The sequence below is a fragment of the Diceros bicornis genome, chromosome X (genome assembly GCF_020826845.1).
Source record: "Diceros bicornis minor isolate mBicDic1 chromosome X, mDicBic1.mat.cur, whole genome shotgun sequence".
Classification (NCBI taxonomy): domain Eukaryota; kingdom Metazoa; phylum Chordata; class Mammalia; order Perissodactyla; family Rhinocerotidae; genus Diceros; species Diceros bicornis.
Genome location: NC_080781.1, coordinates 30,911,733 through 30,927,800, shown reverse-complemented (window position 1 = coordinate 30,927,800; position 16,068 = coordinate 30,911,733). Strand labels below are relative to the sequence as shown.

At 44.6% G+C, this 16,068-nt stretch overlaps 1 protein-coding gene across 1 annotated transcript; it reads right to left on the bottom strand.

The window, feature by feature from the left end:
* Positions 1-3,453: 3,453 nt before the first annotated feature.
* Positions 3,454-7,097, bottom strand: LOC131400479 (melanoma-associated antigen B16-like). The gene is made up of 2 exons (XM_058535206.1): positions 7,041-7,097; positions 3,454-4,720 (listed from the first exon to the last, which is right to left on the bottom strand). Exon 2 carries the CDS (start codon positions 4,648-4,650, stop codon positions 3,613-3,615), a length of 1,038 nt encoding a protein of 345 aa, XP_058391189.1. The 5' UTR covers positions 4,651-4,720; positions 7,041-7,097; the 3' UTR covers positions 3,454-3,612.
* Between the last annotated feature and the right edge of the window lie 8,971 nt (positions 7,098-16,068).

Genomic DNA, 16,068 nt, shown 5'->3' with positions numbered 1-16,068 from the left:
AATGCCTGTACATCTGCACAGATGCAATTATGCATATTGAAAACCAAGATTCTCTCTATCTATCGATCTATTATCCAAAGGTAATACCAAGGAACCACATTCTACATCCTAGAAGGAGTCCAGAGTTTACAGGAATTGAGACACTGTAGATGTTTACTTACTTAGTTATTTCAATGGTCTTCCCTCATCTATCACTTATAGGAGAGGCTTTGGTTTTGAGCCACCAAGGTAAGCTCACTCATTGGTTTATGTGTCCAGTAGCCTCCTCAGCCCCCTCACCCCCTCAGCCTCATCTTGCCTTACATCCAAATTTAACTTAAAATTAACTCTCATTGAAAAAATGAGAGTTTTTTTTTCCTTATTCTCAAATAAGAAATCCCTTTAAAATTCTACTCCAAATATCCAAATCCCATCTCTCGGGGATCTAGCACCAAAACTAGTAGATTCTTTGCTACGTAAAACTATACTCACCAGATCATTTAAAAGTCATTTTGAGAATGTGATGAAAACACCTAGTGGTGATGACCAGGTCTAAATTTTACTGTCAAAATGACCTTTCGGGGGCCGGCCCCCTGGCGTAGCGGTTAAGTGCGCCTGCTCCACTGCTGGCGGCCCGGGTTCGGTTCCTGGGTGCGCACTGACGCACCGCTTGTCAGGCCATGCTGTGGCGGCATCCCACATAAAGTGGAGGAAGATGGGCATGGATGTTATCTCAGGGCCAGTCTTCCTCAGGAAAAAGAGGAGGATTGGCAGATGTTAGCTCAGGGCTGATCTTCCTCATACACACACACAAAAATGACCTTTTGCATGGAACAGGATATTGTTATCAGAGGGGTTCCATGGTGATGGATGGGACTTCCAGGGAGTCGGAATACTCTAAGTCAGGGAAAGGGCAGGTGATTCTGGGCTGTTCCACTGGCGCAGGGTCCAGACTTCAGGGGAGGATGCAGCGAAGAGCTGATCAGCAGGTTCAGGTTCCAATTTGGACAAGAGGGTGTACTGGAGAATACCCAGGGGAAGAGTGTTGTAATGCACATGCAGGGGAGGAAAAATAATTTTCCCTCTACCCTTCTAGGTTCTTGGTTGAGACCCACTCCCCCCCATAATAAAAAGGCAGATTAACAGGAGAAAAACAAACTTAATTACATAAGTATGTACGTATAGGAGCCCCACAAAAATATGAGACCCAAAGAAGTGACCAAAGCAGGAAGTTTTTATGCCTTTTAGATGAAGAAACAATAAATTTGTGAAGAGTTGACAAGGCAAAGGGGTTTGGTTTTGGGGAGGTAAATGGTGAGGAAGTAAGAAGATTTGTTTATACAACCTTCTCCACCCTAAATTCCCTGTCTCTGGTGATAAGGGTGCCTTCTACCATCCTGGTACAGGGAGGACACCTTTCACATGGGAGATTTATCTGTTGCTTTCTGGGTAGAGGAGGGTCAGAGTGTCCCTCCCGCACTAGCTGCTTCTCAAGTACCTTTAATTCAAAATAGCCAATATGCCAACGTGGCATATTCTGAGGTGACATACTATAAACTCTTACACACAAAGAGCTGAAGCTGGACAAAAATGCCAGCCCCTAGGCAAAGTCAGCTCTCAAGGAACCCTGGGATTAAGGGCAGCAGGACCCTAAGTAAATGAAGCCCACAGCCAATCCCCAAATTGTATTTGATTATCATTTTCACCTTTCTTCTTTATATGTGCTTTTAGTACTTCGGATTCAAGGTCCTTTTTACCCCAAGAGACATTATGGAGTAGTGAGAAGAGAAATGAATCAAAAGATAGAAGATGGCCCTCAGGCCACAGGAATGGAACAGACTGGGCCCTAGAAGACTTCAGACCAGAAGTCTAGCCTTGGTTCTGTCACATACCAGACCTGTGAACTCGGGCACATTCTCAAGCTTTCTGAATCCTAGGCTCTTTATTTGAAGAGTGAGTCTGATATGCCCTGTCATGATGGAGTGTTGGAAAGAGTAAAATGTATGTAAAGCACCTGGCCCAGTGCCTGGCATACCTTAGGTCTTTAATGAATGGCAGTTATTAGTGCCATTACTTTGACCACCGATTCTACCACCGTCACCTATGTGATTTTCAAAAATCCAGTGTCTCAGAGAACACGAAGTGCTACAGGACACGGAATATCAGATCAACCAAAATGCTGCTTAGCAAGTACACCTCAAGAAATATATCTCTTGGTATTCTTTAATAACGGGGGAGGAAGTTTCTTCTCCAGCTAGATGCAACTTGAAATTCCTAGAGTTTGTGACATGGAGCAATTCATCACCTTGCTAGTTTCTCTTCCATTCAAACCACTCCTATTTTCATTAATTTCACCCCCATCAAAAATATGAACATTTCTCAGTCTATGCCAAATTACACTGAAAATAATCTATTTAAAATATCCCTTAAATGGAGTAGTCTCTGGTTCTTCCAGCCCAGGGCAACAAAGCCGACCCAGTGGTTTCTGGGTATCTCACCTCAAGAAAGTATCATTGTTATTGCTCAAAGACTCCTTGAAGATAATGTGCATAAAAGACTTAGTTTGTGAATTATGTTCAATGGCACAAGGAAAAGATCACAGAACAACTTCTATTCCTGGCTGGTGCAGATTTGTCTCTTTCAAAACCATGATCCCAAAGTAACTGTGAAGAATAGTTTTCCACTCCAGGTTTTTGAGTCTCAACTTTGAGACACACCACCTGAAGGTCTGATCCCTGATCGCCAGCCTCTCAGCCTCATCTTGCCCTACATCCAAATGTAACTTGAAATTAACTACCATGGAAGGAATTCGAGCTTCCTCGAACCCCAAATTTCCTTGCCCCAGGCCAATTATACTTGACAGTCTCATATGGAACCCCTTCACTCATCTGCTATTGTCTTCTTTTACTTGCCATTTGGATATTAGGAAATATCCCACTGTCACTATTATAGAATTGCCAATCCTATAAGTAAAAATTATAAGAGCAGTTCCTAGGTCTTGTTTATCCTAGAATCGCCAAGACTAATGTGGTGATTTACAAAGAGCAAATGTTCAATGAAGGTTGGGGAATAAAAGAAACAGTGAGCATGAGGTCTAGTTTATTCAGATTTATTTCTCATATATTCATAAACAGTGAATTCACGCATATGTAATTTAATTACATAAAACAAAAAATAAAAGGTATAAGAGGGCCATAAATTGCCAATCTTTCATTTGTTATCTATATCTTTACCCCAACTATCTTAAAGCTGATTTCTTTCACATTTCCAGTAAATGCCTATACCGATGCGATGATATCTTACTCCAGATGACAAAACAAGATTGATGGTTTCACAATTTCCTTTCCAAAACGACAAAGCTCTTACTATTAAACCTCATTAAAGCATTAAATATGTGACCCACATCATTCATAAACTTGGAGATTTTGAAGCTAATCAAATCTATATTAGAAGAAACGATATTTGAATAGTACATACGTCAAAAAATAAAAGAATAACTTTTCAAGTTACACAAATAATATAGGAACACATAGGCGTATATACCATGTTCCTCTCAGCCCCACCTCAGACCTGAATTCTGTGAACACTAACTGCCTCTTCAAACACAAAGTGAAGAATCAGGCTCAGGCTTCTCTAGGGGCGGGAGAAATGACTAGACTTGGCCCTAGAACTGGCAGGGGCCATGGAAGTAGAGACAGCCCTGCCTGAAATTCTGGCTCGGGCTCTCTCTTCTTCGTCTCGCAAAGCCTCCTCATACTGAGACGGGAAAGAACTTGGGTGAGTCCCACGAACCTTGGCCAGAAACTCCAGGACTTTCATCTTGGTGGTTTCAGCATGGGCTCTCGGGCCCCACAGGAATTCAAATTGTGCAGGATCACTGTGGGCCACCTGTCGATACTCCAGGTATTTTTCCTTCACTAAATCTTTGGTGATGAGCTTCTTGGGCTCCCCGAAGATGAAGTGCTTCCTCCCAGAATATAGGCCCGTCACATTCAGAACTTCCCAGACTTCCCCTTCGGTGGCACGGTTGCCCTTCATGAAGATCGCACCCAGGGTAAGTATGAGGATGCCGGTTTTGGGGATGCCCTTTTCACCATGCAGCATCCCATCATAGGTGAGACCCAATTTGATGAGGAGGCCATAGCAGTGGTTGCTGGGATCCACTTCCTTCACGTCAAGACCAAAGATCATCTCCATGTGCTCAGAGGCTCTCAGTAAGATCTCAGTGAAGTGGTCTTCGTATTCTTTGATGACAATCTTCAACATATCTTCCTTTGTTACTGGCTCTTTCATTTGATACTTGTATAGCAGGAAATTCACCAACGAAGCCACTTTCTCTCCTAGAGCACCTAGGGGCACACTGTTGGGATCTGGTGTAGCCAGTGAGGTGCTATTCGCCTCTTCCTGGCTACTGGAGCCCTCATCCGACTTGCTTGATGAGGTGGCTGTGATGGCAATGGAAGATGAGCAGAAACTCTGAGGACCCTCAGGAATATTGGGTATACCAGCACCAGCAGCCTCCTTCGAATTGCCAGGCATTAGAGGATGGGAGGAGAGACAGGTCACCTCCAGAGCCCTGGAGATCTGTGCAACCTCCAGATCCTGGTTCATACGGTGGGTCTGAAGACGTTGATCATGTGAGCATCGTGGATTCTTCTGATGCAAAGGCATGATGAGACTTGTGGGTGGCAGGCAGTAGGCAGGAATATGAAGAGGAGGGTGGGCAATGGGGAATCACCACCTAAGGGAAAGAAGGCAGATGTGAGTGGCTTCAGCTGGTAAGCTCAACTGTGGCAGCTCTGACAAAAGCCGCCTCCAATGGACTTCTGACAATAATGAAATAGAGCCTCACAGGTCTCTTGACCTCCTGGTTGCTGCGTCCTCCAAGAACTTGAAGGAGGAAGTCTGAATGCTCTTCAGGGTGCAGCCAGCCAACCCAGGCTGAGAATTCTCAGGGTTCATAGAAGGCAGGTGTGGTCAGGCTCTGTAGACCCATTTTTGTTCTGCGGAGGGTGGTCTCATTAGTCCTAACTCAGGTTCATTACCTTGGCATTCCATAGGGCCTGGGTCACCTCTTCTATGCTAATATGAGGCTGTGCCTCTAAATTCTATAGTTACACCTCTTAAGACAAATGAGGAGAAAATGTGGAGGTGCCTCCTCCAGAAATCCAACTTGGGATTTCCCAGGGATGACCAGGAGCTACAATCTGTGGATATTATCTGTACTGGTGTTGGTGGTCTCTCAGTTCTTACTCTGTTTTTTTACTTTGAGTCAAGGCAAGTCCCGGGATCTCTTCTTTTACTGACCTGACACTGCCCCCTCAGACCAAAGCCACCACCTCCCAAGAGGTGGAGGAGATAACAGGGGTCATGTCCACCTGACAGCCTTTCCCTCAGCCTCTCAGGGATCATAACAGTGCAGGGCTGAACTTGTTGTGATGCCCACTTGACTGGGGTTGGTGGTCCTTCTGTATTCACTCAGGGTCCTTGCATTGAATACTCGTAGGGTCTCAGGCCTGACCACTCTGCCAACTGATGCCAATCCCCCTGCATACAAGAATGCCTTATCTTCCCGAGTCACCCCAGGAGGAATTGAGGAAGGACCCAGTCTATCCACCTCTCCTGGGGCTTTCCTGGCTAACAGCAGGAGCTAGACACTCTGGAGTACCCTCTGTTCTGGGATGGGTGGAGCCCTGAGTCCTAACTTGGGGTTCTTACCTGAGACCTTTAAGCTCCTGGGAATCCTCTTTCTGATGACCCGACATCACTGCCTCAAACCAAGGCTCTCACCTCCTCAAAATCACAAAGGATGACCCAAAGTCGCCTGATAAATGGTTACCCCTTCTAGAGACCTCTCAGGATTGACCAAAGGGGCATGGAAAAGCTTCATGGTGCCCCTTTGTTCTGGCGTATCTGGTCCAGACGGTCTTCTCTTGGGGTCCTCACCTTGAGTCCTGGCATGGCCTGAGACTTGTCCTTCTGACCTGAGTTAGTCCACTCAAAATAAGGCCTCAGTTCCCAGTGAACATCATGCGGGAGTGATTGGGTGTCTCATCGGGCCCTCACAGCTTGGGGTCTCCCATGGGTTCCCTGTGATCTGTGGGACCACACTTTTACATGGTGAGGTTACCCTTCAGACATAACTCGATGACACCTGGCAGGGCATCAGAGTGCTGCTGACTTAACATAATCTACCGAGAACAAATCTTTTACTCTCCTGAGACTAAGAGGAGGAAAGGAGAGGTCGCCTCTACCTGCCATCCCTTCCCTGGGCCTCTCAGGGCTGACAGCAGGGGAAGGGCTCTGTGGAGGCCCGTCTGTCATCAGTTGCTTAGCCCTACAATCTTCACCTGTGATCCTCAAATCGGAGAGTGGTTGGCAACATGCCCGCTGCCGTCTATTACCTGAGGCCCCAGCTTCCGATCAAGGCCCCATCTCTCTGAAACACTCAAAAAGGAAGTGAGGAGACACCTTATACACAAGACATCCTGGTCTGACAAAAGGGCTACACGCTGTGCCACACCCTCTGCACTGGCGAGGGTGGAACCCTAAGAATGCACTCTGGGTCCTCCCCGGGACTCCTAGAGGGCCCGAGACTCCCTCCGTGACGACATGGCACTGCCTACCTCAGACTAAGGCCTCACCTCCCTCAGACTCCGGAGGCAGAAGTCAGTCAGTCAGCAACACTTCCGGGCGCCCCTGCCCGGGGCCTCCCAGGGCTGACAGACGGGCCAGTCACCAGCAACACTTCCGGGTGCCCCTGCCTGGGGCCTCCCAAGGCTGACAGATGGGCCAAGGCTCGGTGCGCCGCCCACTGTGTGGGGTGAGGGGGTCCCCTCAGGACTCACTCAGGGGCCTGTTCTTGACCACGGGCAGGTCGGAGACTCATAGTCCCGCGCAGAAAAGCCCTCCCCTCAACCAGACCGCTGAAGATGCAGTGTGTGGTACGTCACCCTCACAGCCCAGTCCGGGGCCTCCCACGATTGGGTTGGGGCTCCTATCTCGTAGGCGCCCTCTTTTCGGTGGTGGGTGATCGCCTCAGGCCCCATTCAGAGTCTCACCTGACACCCGGCAGCAGATGGGACTACTCCGTCTGCCGAACGGAGTCTTAGCGGCTCCCCTGGAAGTCCTCACAGACCCCACAGCCTGGACGCAAGTCCGTGGGCGTGACTTCCGGTTGCCCCTGCCTGGAGCCTTCTGAGGCGGGGCCAATACCAGGGACGGGGCCAACGGGAGGGGCGTGGCAAAACAGCAGGGGCGGGGCCAACAGCAGGGCGGGGCTGCGCACCTCGCTCAGCTTCATAGTGGAGGTCGCTGCTAGTCCAGGCTCATGGTTTTCCCGTTGACTTTGCCATGCCCTGGAATCCTCTCTCTGTTGAGCCGATGTCGTGCCTGTTTTGCCAAGGTCCTCGTGTCCCTGAAACCTTGACGAGTAACTGAGGAGATGCCTCAGCCAGAGAGCCCTGCCCGCCTAGGTCAATTGAGGGCTGAAAGCAGGCACTGGACCGTCTCTGCGTGACCTCCCGTTGTTCTTTGGTGTTGGTCTTCTCAGCCCTATTCACGGGCGTTCTCTTCTTGGCTCCTTTCTCTTTGATGCAAGGCTTCCTGGGAAATGCCACATCCCAGGGAAGTCTTGATGAGTTTACTCACTGCAACCCTTGCGGTGCTTGGATTGCATCGTGTCCCAGCCTTAATGTGAAATGGGGAATTTGAAGCACAAGGCAGACAGAGGCCAGGACAGGTGGCGGGCAGTCAGAGAAACATCACGCTGTTTATTCCTCCTCTTCACCAGTCAGACCTGGCCTCTAATATAAATTCTATTCCAAAACATTTACTTTGTATCGGAAAGGGAGTGAGATGAATGATGTTGAAAGCCCCTGATTTGTTTAGGTTACCCGACATTGCATACGCAGAAATCATATGCCACTAGTGTATATTATCTTTCTTTTTGCATATTTCGTACTTCTGGTTTATTTTGCTATTCTTATCATTCTGGCTGTGTTTTCTAGTACAGTTTTGAACAGTGGAGTGGGCTTGGCTGAAACTTTCTGTTCTTGGGGTCTCCTCATCTATCAGGTTTTTGCATCAAGGAGGGCTAGCTTCTTAAGATGTGTGCATATTTTCAAATGTTTTTGTGTGATTTGGAAAAGTAAACGTATGATGCTGCTTAGTTTTTGCCTGATTCTAGGGTGCAATTGGTCTCTAAAGCTGGTGTGATCTATGTGGCTATGGCCTAGAGAATTAGTCCATATGTTTGTTCTGTGGCAAGACCAGTCCAGCGGGATGCTTTACACTTCCATTAGGAGATGTGTAATGTCAGTGTGTCTTCCTTTTTGGTGATCTGGCACTCTGATAATCATCACCATTATCCATACTCCATTAAGGGCTGTAGAATGATAATTCTCTCATTTTCTCATTTCTTTTAAACTTATGACTTGAAATTCTTCCATAGTTGGAAATCCTTCCTCGTCTGCCATTTGTTTATCGTGAGGTATTTTCATAACATGTTTCTGGTGTTCTCTTATAACATTTAAATCTGCTATTCATCTATGTTTTATATGAATTATTTAACTAATATCTCTTATTTCTGTTTCTTTCTTATAAAGAACGTTCATATATTCTATCAACTGAAGAGCCAGCAGCCTTGGTCATTGAGGGCATCAATAAATCTGTAGGAGAAAGACAAAGAGTCTGGGGACATCTATCAGGTCAGTAACAGAAGGACTTGAGATGAGCAGGGGAAAAGAATAAATGGCAGCTCTTCTCCCCCATGTTCCATGCATAGTTTTCTTTTTTGGGCCTTCATTTTCAAAAAGTGGGAACCTGGGACTTGGTGCTGGATTGGGTGAGTGCTATCGGAGCCAGTGATCTGTTCATTTCACCTCCCACTACATCATCCCCCAAGGAGACTTGTGTTGCTCTGCACCTCCAAGAAATATAACCTGGACTGTACTGTTCCAGAGAAGAGTTATAGGGAATGTTGTGTTCGTACAGACACACTGAGAACCAAGAGGACATTATTGACTTCGATACAGTGCTATGCCACGTTGTCCAGATATGATGGGAATGGAGTCCTACCTATTCTGCCACCAGGATCAGTGTTCTCTTTGGTAATGAGGAACTTGTGGGACCGGGTCTCTCTCCTTTTTTGTCCAAGTGAAAATGTCCTTCAGATTCTGCTGTTTAGCACAGAGACCCTCTTGTAGAGGCCTCTGACTGGAGTTTGGAGTATTTAATGGGAAGAGGACAGATGTCTCTACTTGTTGAGGTTAACGAAAGTCTGAGTGGAGAGAGGGCAGGAATCAGGAACCCTGAGCTAATTCCACAGTGGGTAGGCAGCTTTTCCCGAATCCAGAGGGAGGGCCTCCTTATCCAGAAAACAAATTATCCCCACTCTTGGAAGGATGTGTCCTGGAAGTGCCTAGATGAGGGACTTCCACCATCTAAATGGTATTTTGGGCTCCTGGTTTGAAAGACTTTAGGCTGACAGTCATTGCTTAAATGTCAAAGGGAACTCCAGTGAATAGATCCACAGGGTCATAAGCTGAGGGTGAACTTAAACAGGATGGGCAGCATCTTGGTCTTCTTGTCAATCACGAGTACTTACTAGCCTAGAGCAAGACACACACTTCCTGTGCTGAACATACTTCATTCCAGCTGCTCTCACCCTTGACAGTCAGCAAACAGCTCCTCTTATACATTACATGAACCTATTTCTCCTTGTCACCAGGTACCCACTTCAGATTTCAAACATGAAATATAGGAATGAAGAAAGGGAAAGAGGAAGAGTTAATATCTTGGAAAATATTGTAGACTAATCTTCATGCATTGGGTTTCTATTGCTGTGTAGCAAATTACCGCAAAATTACCAGTTAAAAACATACACACAGATGTATTATCTCATAGTTTTGTGTGTCAAACATTCAAGAATACTTCAACTGCCTTCTCTTCCTCAGGGTCTCTCCTGGTTGAAATTAAGGTATCGACTGAGCTGTATTGTAATCTGAAGGCTTGACTGGAGAAAAATCCACTGCGAAGCTCACTCAGTTTGTTGGCAGAATTCATCTCCTCTTGCCTGTAGAACTAAGAGCTTAGTTTGTTTTCTCGCTCTTGCAAATTTGGTTTTAGTGGTTTCTAAAGGTAACCTGCAGCTCCAGACTGAGTGGCCCTCTCCTTAGGAAGTTCTCAACATAACAAATTTCTTCTTCAATGCCAGCAGGAGAGTGAGAGGAAGTCTTCTAGCAAAATGGAGTCATATATAGTGTCTGGAATCAAATGAATGATCTCTCATCTTCTTGGACATATAATGTAATGTGATTGTGCATGTCACATATTGTCAATTTTGCCGTATTCCATTGGTTAGAAGCAAGGCACAGGCCCTGCCCACATTCAGAGGAGTAGTATACAGAGGGTTGAACACAAAAAGGTCAGGATCATGGTGCCTACTTTAGACTCTGTCTACCATAATTTATGTTCTGAACCCAATGATCCAAGTCTCTTCCTCATCCAAAATACATTCACCCTCTCCAAGATTCCCCAGAATCTGAATCCACTATAACAGCAATTCAAAATCCAAATCTCATCACCTAAATACGGCTCATGTGCAGATGAGGCTCTTAGAGAATATATAGTTAAGTATACCAACTGGGGCACAATACTTCTCTATTTGTGGACCTGTGAAATAAAAGAGACAAATTATCTGGCCCCAACGCACCCAATATATACTAGTGGGACAGGCATAGGACAACTACTATAGACATTCTTGTTCAAAACCAGGAAAAATGGAAGGTATAAAACAGTCCCTGGCCCATAGCATTGTGGAACCCTGCTGGGCAAATATTGTGAATTCCTTGATTAGATTTTAAGGCGTTCACACAATTTTCCAAAGGCTACTCTCTGGGTTCTTGGTTCCTCCTTTGGAGTCATCCTTCTTTTACTATGGAAGATAGTGGGTGTTTACAACTGGGTGGACAAAACGATTACTTTGCAAACTGTGACCAAATGCAGTGAGTCAAGGGCCCAAGACACCTATCTTACTTCTGCCAGTCAAAAGTTCCTCTCTAGTTTATCCAGGATTCAGGAGTAAATGCTAAGACCCATTTTGCATTCCAGGCTCTAGTTTCTCAACTGTGAGGCACCGTCTGAGGAATCTGTCCTCTGTTGAACACTGCAACACCTTTGATTTGCCCACTCCATAGCTAAATTTCAACTTCATTCTCATGGAAGAACATGCAGCTTACTGAATGGGCAAAAGGCCAGGCCATGGGGTATTTGTGGATGACTATTCTCACCTGGACTCTTTCCTCATCACTCTTCCTTTTAATTCTCCCTCTGGTTTACCATGTTATCTCACTTACTTCCAACTACTAGCCAGAAAATCCTGAGCATCCCAAGCAATAGCATAGTGTCTTCCAAAGAGCAAATGCTCGATCTTTTGGAAATAAATGATCCAATGTGCTTGGTAGCTAATTTATTCCAATTTAATTTCTGCTCCATTCTTTACAAGCTAAGCTAATCCAAGTAGGTATCTTCTATTTTATAAGATGAATTCTTAAGAATTATTAGGAAAGCCAAGAATTGACCATCTTTTAACTTATTTATGTTAGTTTCTTCTTTTTTTGTGTGTGAGGAAGATCAGCCCTGAGCTATCATCTGCAAATCCTCCTCTTTTTTGCTAAGGAAGACTGGCCCTGGACTAACATCCGTGCCCATCTTCCTCTACTTTACATGGGATGCCGCCACAGCATGGCTTGACAATTGGTGGGTTGGTGCATGCCCGGGATCTGAACCCTGGGCCGCCTCAGTGGAGCACATGCACTTAACCACTACGCCACCAGGCAGGCCCCTATGTTAATTTCTTGAGTCAAACATTTTTGCTACTGTGTCCTTCGAAATTTCAGAAGAAACATAGCTAGCAATACCACAGTTGTCTTGTTCTGCATTGCAAACATTGTTTCACAGAATAGCAAAACTCCTACTCTTAAACTTGATACAAAGCAGTAAATATGTAACAAAAATCATTCATAAACACATATTCTAAAGGTATTTAAACCTGCTAATAAAAGGAACAGTATTTTAGAAACAATGAAAAAATAAAGAAATAAGGAAAGGATGGACATAGGGAAAAAGAAAGAAAAGGGGGAAGGGAAGGAGAGATGGAGGAAGGAAGGAAGGAAGGAAGGAAGGGAAGAAGGCAGGGAGAAAAGATTCCAAGTTACCACATAAATTAGGAATACAAAGATGATATATACTTTTTCTTTCCAGCCCTTTCCTACCCTCCTAGAGGGTAGGAAAGACCTCAACTGCTAGAACATTGACTGTCACCTTCATCACAAAGTGAAAAATCTGGCTCAGGAGAAGCTGTTGAACTTGGCCCTGAAATGTGCAGTGACTATGGCAATAGAGCCACCCCTGGCTGCCATTCTGGCTTGGGATTTCTCTTCCTCATCTCTTTGATCTTCTTCACACCAGGAAGGGAGGGCAGTGGAGACGGCAGCATGCAACCTGGTGAAAAATCCCAGGACTTTTATGTTGTTGGTTTCAGCATGGGCTGTTGGACTCCATATGGACTCCTGCTACCATGCAGGATCACTGTTGAGAATCCACCAGTACCTCAGGTACGTTCCTTCATATCTCTCTTGATGCGCTTCATGGGCTCTCAGTAGATAAAGTGATTCCTCTCAGTATATCTCCTGATCGCATTTAGCAGTTTCCAGATGTCCTCCTCAGTGGCTCTGTTGCCCTTTCTGAAGATCATGACGAGGATAGTTATCAAGGGGTCGGCCTTGGGCATGTCCTTGTCATTACTCAGCCTCCCATGAAAGGTGAGGTTCATTTTCCTGATAAGAGCATAGAAGTGCTTGGTGGAGTCAACTTCCTTCAAGTCAATGGCAAAAACCAGCTCCATCTACTCAGCAGCTCTCCTGATTTCGGGGAAGTGGTCCTGCTCCTTTTTGTTGACATTCTTCAACCTGTGTGCCTTCGTGATGGGCTCTTTCGTTTTATAGTTGAGCAACAGAAACCACACCAAGGAAGCCACCTTCTTAGTTACAGGGTCTCTGCACAAGAACTCGTTGTCAGGCAGGGCCTATGAGGTGCTTGAGTTTTCCCTTCCTTGTCTCTGTTGGCACCTTCGTTATTTCCTGTAAAAAGATACAGCTGTAGCTGTAGTCATGGTGGATGGGGCTCTCCCAGGGCCCTGGAGAGTGCTAGGTGTCCCTAAAACAGAGATGTCTGGGGAATACCTGTCAAAAGAGGAGAGAAGGAGAAGTGGGACTCTTCTTCAGCTTCAACAGAAGCCTGCAAACCCACTAGACTTTACATCCCACCTCAGCTATATCTAGTCAAAGCATCCTATAGCGTCTCCAGATGGGCAGCATGGGCAGATCTCTGCTCCCCGCAACACATGTTTTGGGGCCCATGGCCCCTTTAGATCTCTCTCGTGGTGGTCTATATCTGTATTTGAAATTCTGGCTCCTTGACTATAAGCTCTCTGGGTAATTTTACCTCCTTGTTTTCTCTGAGGTTTTTGCCCAGCCCTTACACAGAATGGTCCAGGGGCCCAGGCACAATGGAGAAGCTGCAGCACAAGGCAGGAGCCCTAGGATGAGTGATGGGCTGTTGGAGTAAAAACACACTCATTGATTTCATCCTCTAACCCTTGTTTCTTTAGGATTCTCTGTTCTTCAAGATGTATTTACTACACGGAAGAGTCTGATACACAGTTCTGTGAGGCCCTAATTTTATGACACTGTCTAACATTGCATTTTTTACTGTAGTTGACTTTTTATTTTACTATTGTTCATAAGAGTGTATATATATATATATAAAATATTAAGAAATATCTACCAGGAGGCTTTTGTGTGTGCGCATGTATATATGTATGATCTCATAGTTGTGTGAAATAATACCTAGCCTTCCTATGTGTGATTCACTCTGATATTCTCTATTCGATTTCTAGTCCATTCTTTATGTTCTATTAAAATGATAATAATAAAACGCCCATTCTCGTTCAGTAAAGAGGCTTCAGGTGTTATTATGGCCTCTGGAGTCATACTGCCTCAAGCAACCCAACTTTTATGCTTTCCTGAAATGACCCTATTGATACCTGATGGCAGCTGTGGTTTGAGCTGCCACCTCAGATTGCTGCAGTGAAACAATAGAAATCCAGTGTACCAAGGCACACCTGGAAGAACTAAGGGAGAACTTTAAAATGTTCCCTCCAACATGTCTTGTCATCTGTCTTCTATTGTAGACCACAGACTCACCGCCACTTCATGGCACGCTCCTCCCCTCCATGGTGAAAAGTTCTTACATCTGACTTTAGATCCATAAGTTCAAACATCTCTATATTAGACTTAATCAAAAGTAGAACACTTTCGCTCTGTGAAAAACACTGATATGAAAAGGAAATTACATTCCACAGACTGGGAGAAAATATTTTCCAATCACATATCTGAAAAGGGGCTTGTTAATTAAATAAAAAGCAATTCTCTAAACTCAACAGTAATAACCAGAGTCCAGTTAGAAAATTGGTATAAGACTTGACACAGGCTTTACCAAAGAAAACAATTGGATACCAGATAAACAGATGAAAATACATGAAATGTAAATGTAAGGAAATGTAAATTTAAGCCACTGTGGGCCATCACTAAATACCTATTAGAATGTTAAAGAAAAAACAATACTAAAAATGCCATTCCTGTTGAGGATGTGGAGCAGTTGGATCTCTTATACTTTGACTGTGGGAATGCAAAATGGCCTGGGGTCTCTGGAAAATCATCTAGAAGTTTCTAATACAGTTAACTTACGCTTATGTTTGAACAGGCCCCTACATCATAATTTCCTAGAGAAATGAAAACTTACACTCATGCAAAAAAGGCATCTGATGTTTGTAGATGCTATATTTGTAATAGCCAAAAACTGGAACCAAACCAAATGTCCTTCAATGAGTAAATAGGTGAAAGACTGTGATCCATACAAGGGAATACTACACAGCAATAAAAAGGAACGGGCAAGTGATACATGTTACAACTTGGATCAATTTAAGGTCATAATGCTCAGTAAAAACAGCCAATCTTAAGGGCCAACCTTACCTACTGTATAATTCCATTCATAAAAATTCTCAAAAGGACAAAACTATATATGTATTTGTGTGTGTGTTTACCACAGTCTTTTAATCCTAATTTTAATGCATTTGAAATGTTGGTTTGTTCTTTTGAGACATTTGCATGCTGCAATAATTTAGCTTTTATTTATGGATTATACAACTTCTACTTCTGGAGAAGAAGGAGTAACAGGGACCAGATACACCCATTTTCCCGAAACAACTAAGAAAACGCATAAAATATACGACAACGAGATGCGTTGATATTGGATATCAGACCGTGGAAGTGAGTGATGGCTGAGAGATGGGAAACAAAGGATGTGAGCCTGTAATTGCCCCCCTTGCTGCCCGGAGCCCAGGTGGAGCCTGGGGTCTCTCTGAGTTGCTAAGATGAAGCTGAGAGTCTGGCGAGAACTAAACAGCTTGATTTCCTAAGAGAGAGTCCCAGAGAGGAGAGCTGCACACAGAAAGACCTGAGGAGCCCACACAGGGCTGGGAGTACTTCCTGTCAGAGTGATAAACCATGTCCTTCATGGGGCAGCAGGGAGAGTACTCAGAAGTGTTCTGTCTCAGTAGTGAGGTGAAGTAAGCCATAGGAAATGCTGCTCTGGCCCCAACTAAGAAAGCTTGAAAGTAAGAACCGATGGAATTATTTTGTTTTTAAGTCACTTAATAGCATTACAGAACAGAGCTCGAGAATGTTCATGCATTGAAATTTTTTAAAAATATATATTTCTTCTGGACAAGTGTGAACAAGGTAAAATCACACTTTCACAATGTCTGGCATCCAATCAAATATTACCAGGTATGCAAAGAAGCAGGAATATATTACCCATAAGTAGGAGAAAATTAATCTGTCAAAACTGACCAGAAATGATACAGATGACAGAATGAGTAGACGAGGACATCAAAACAGTTACTATAACTGTATTTTGTATGTTCAAGAAAGATTAAATTGGTTTGAGACATAAAGATATAAAAAG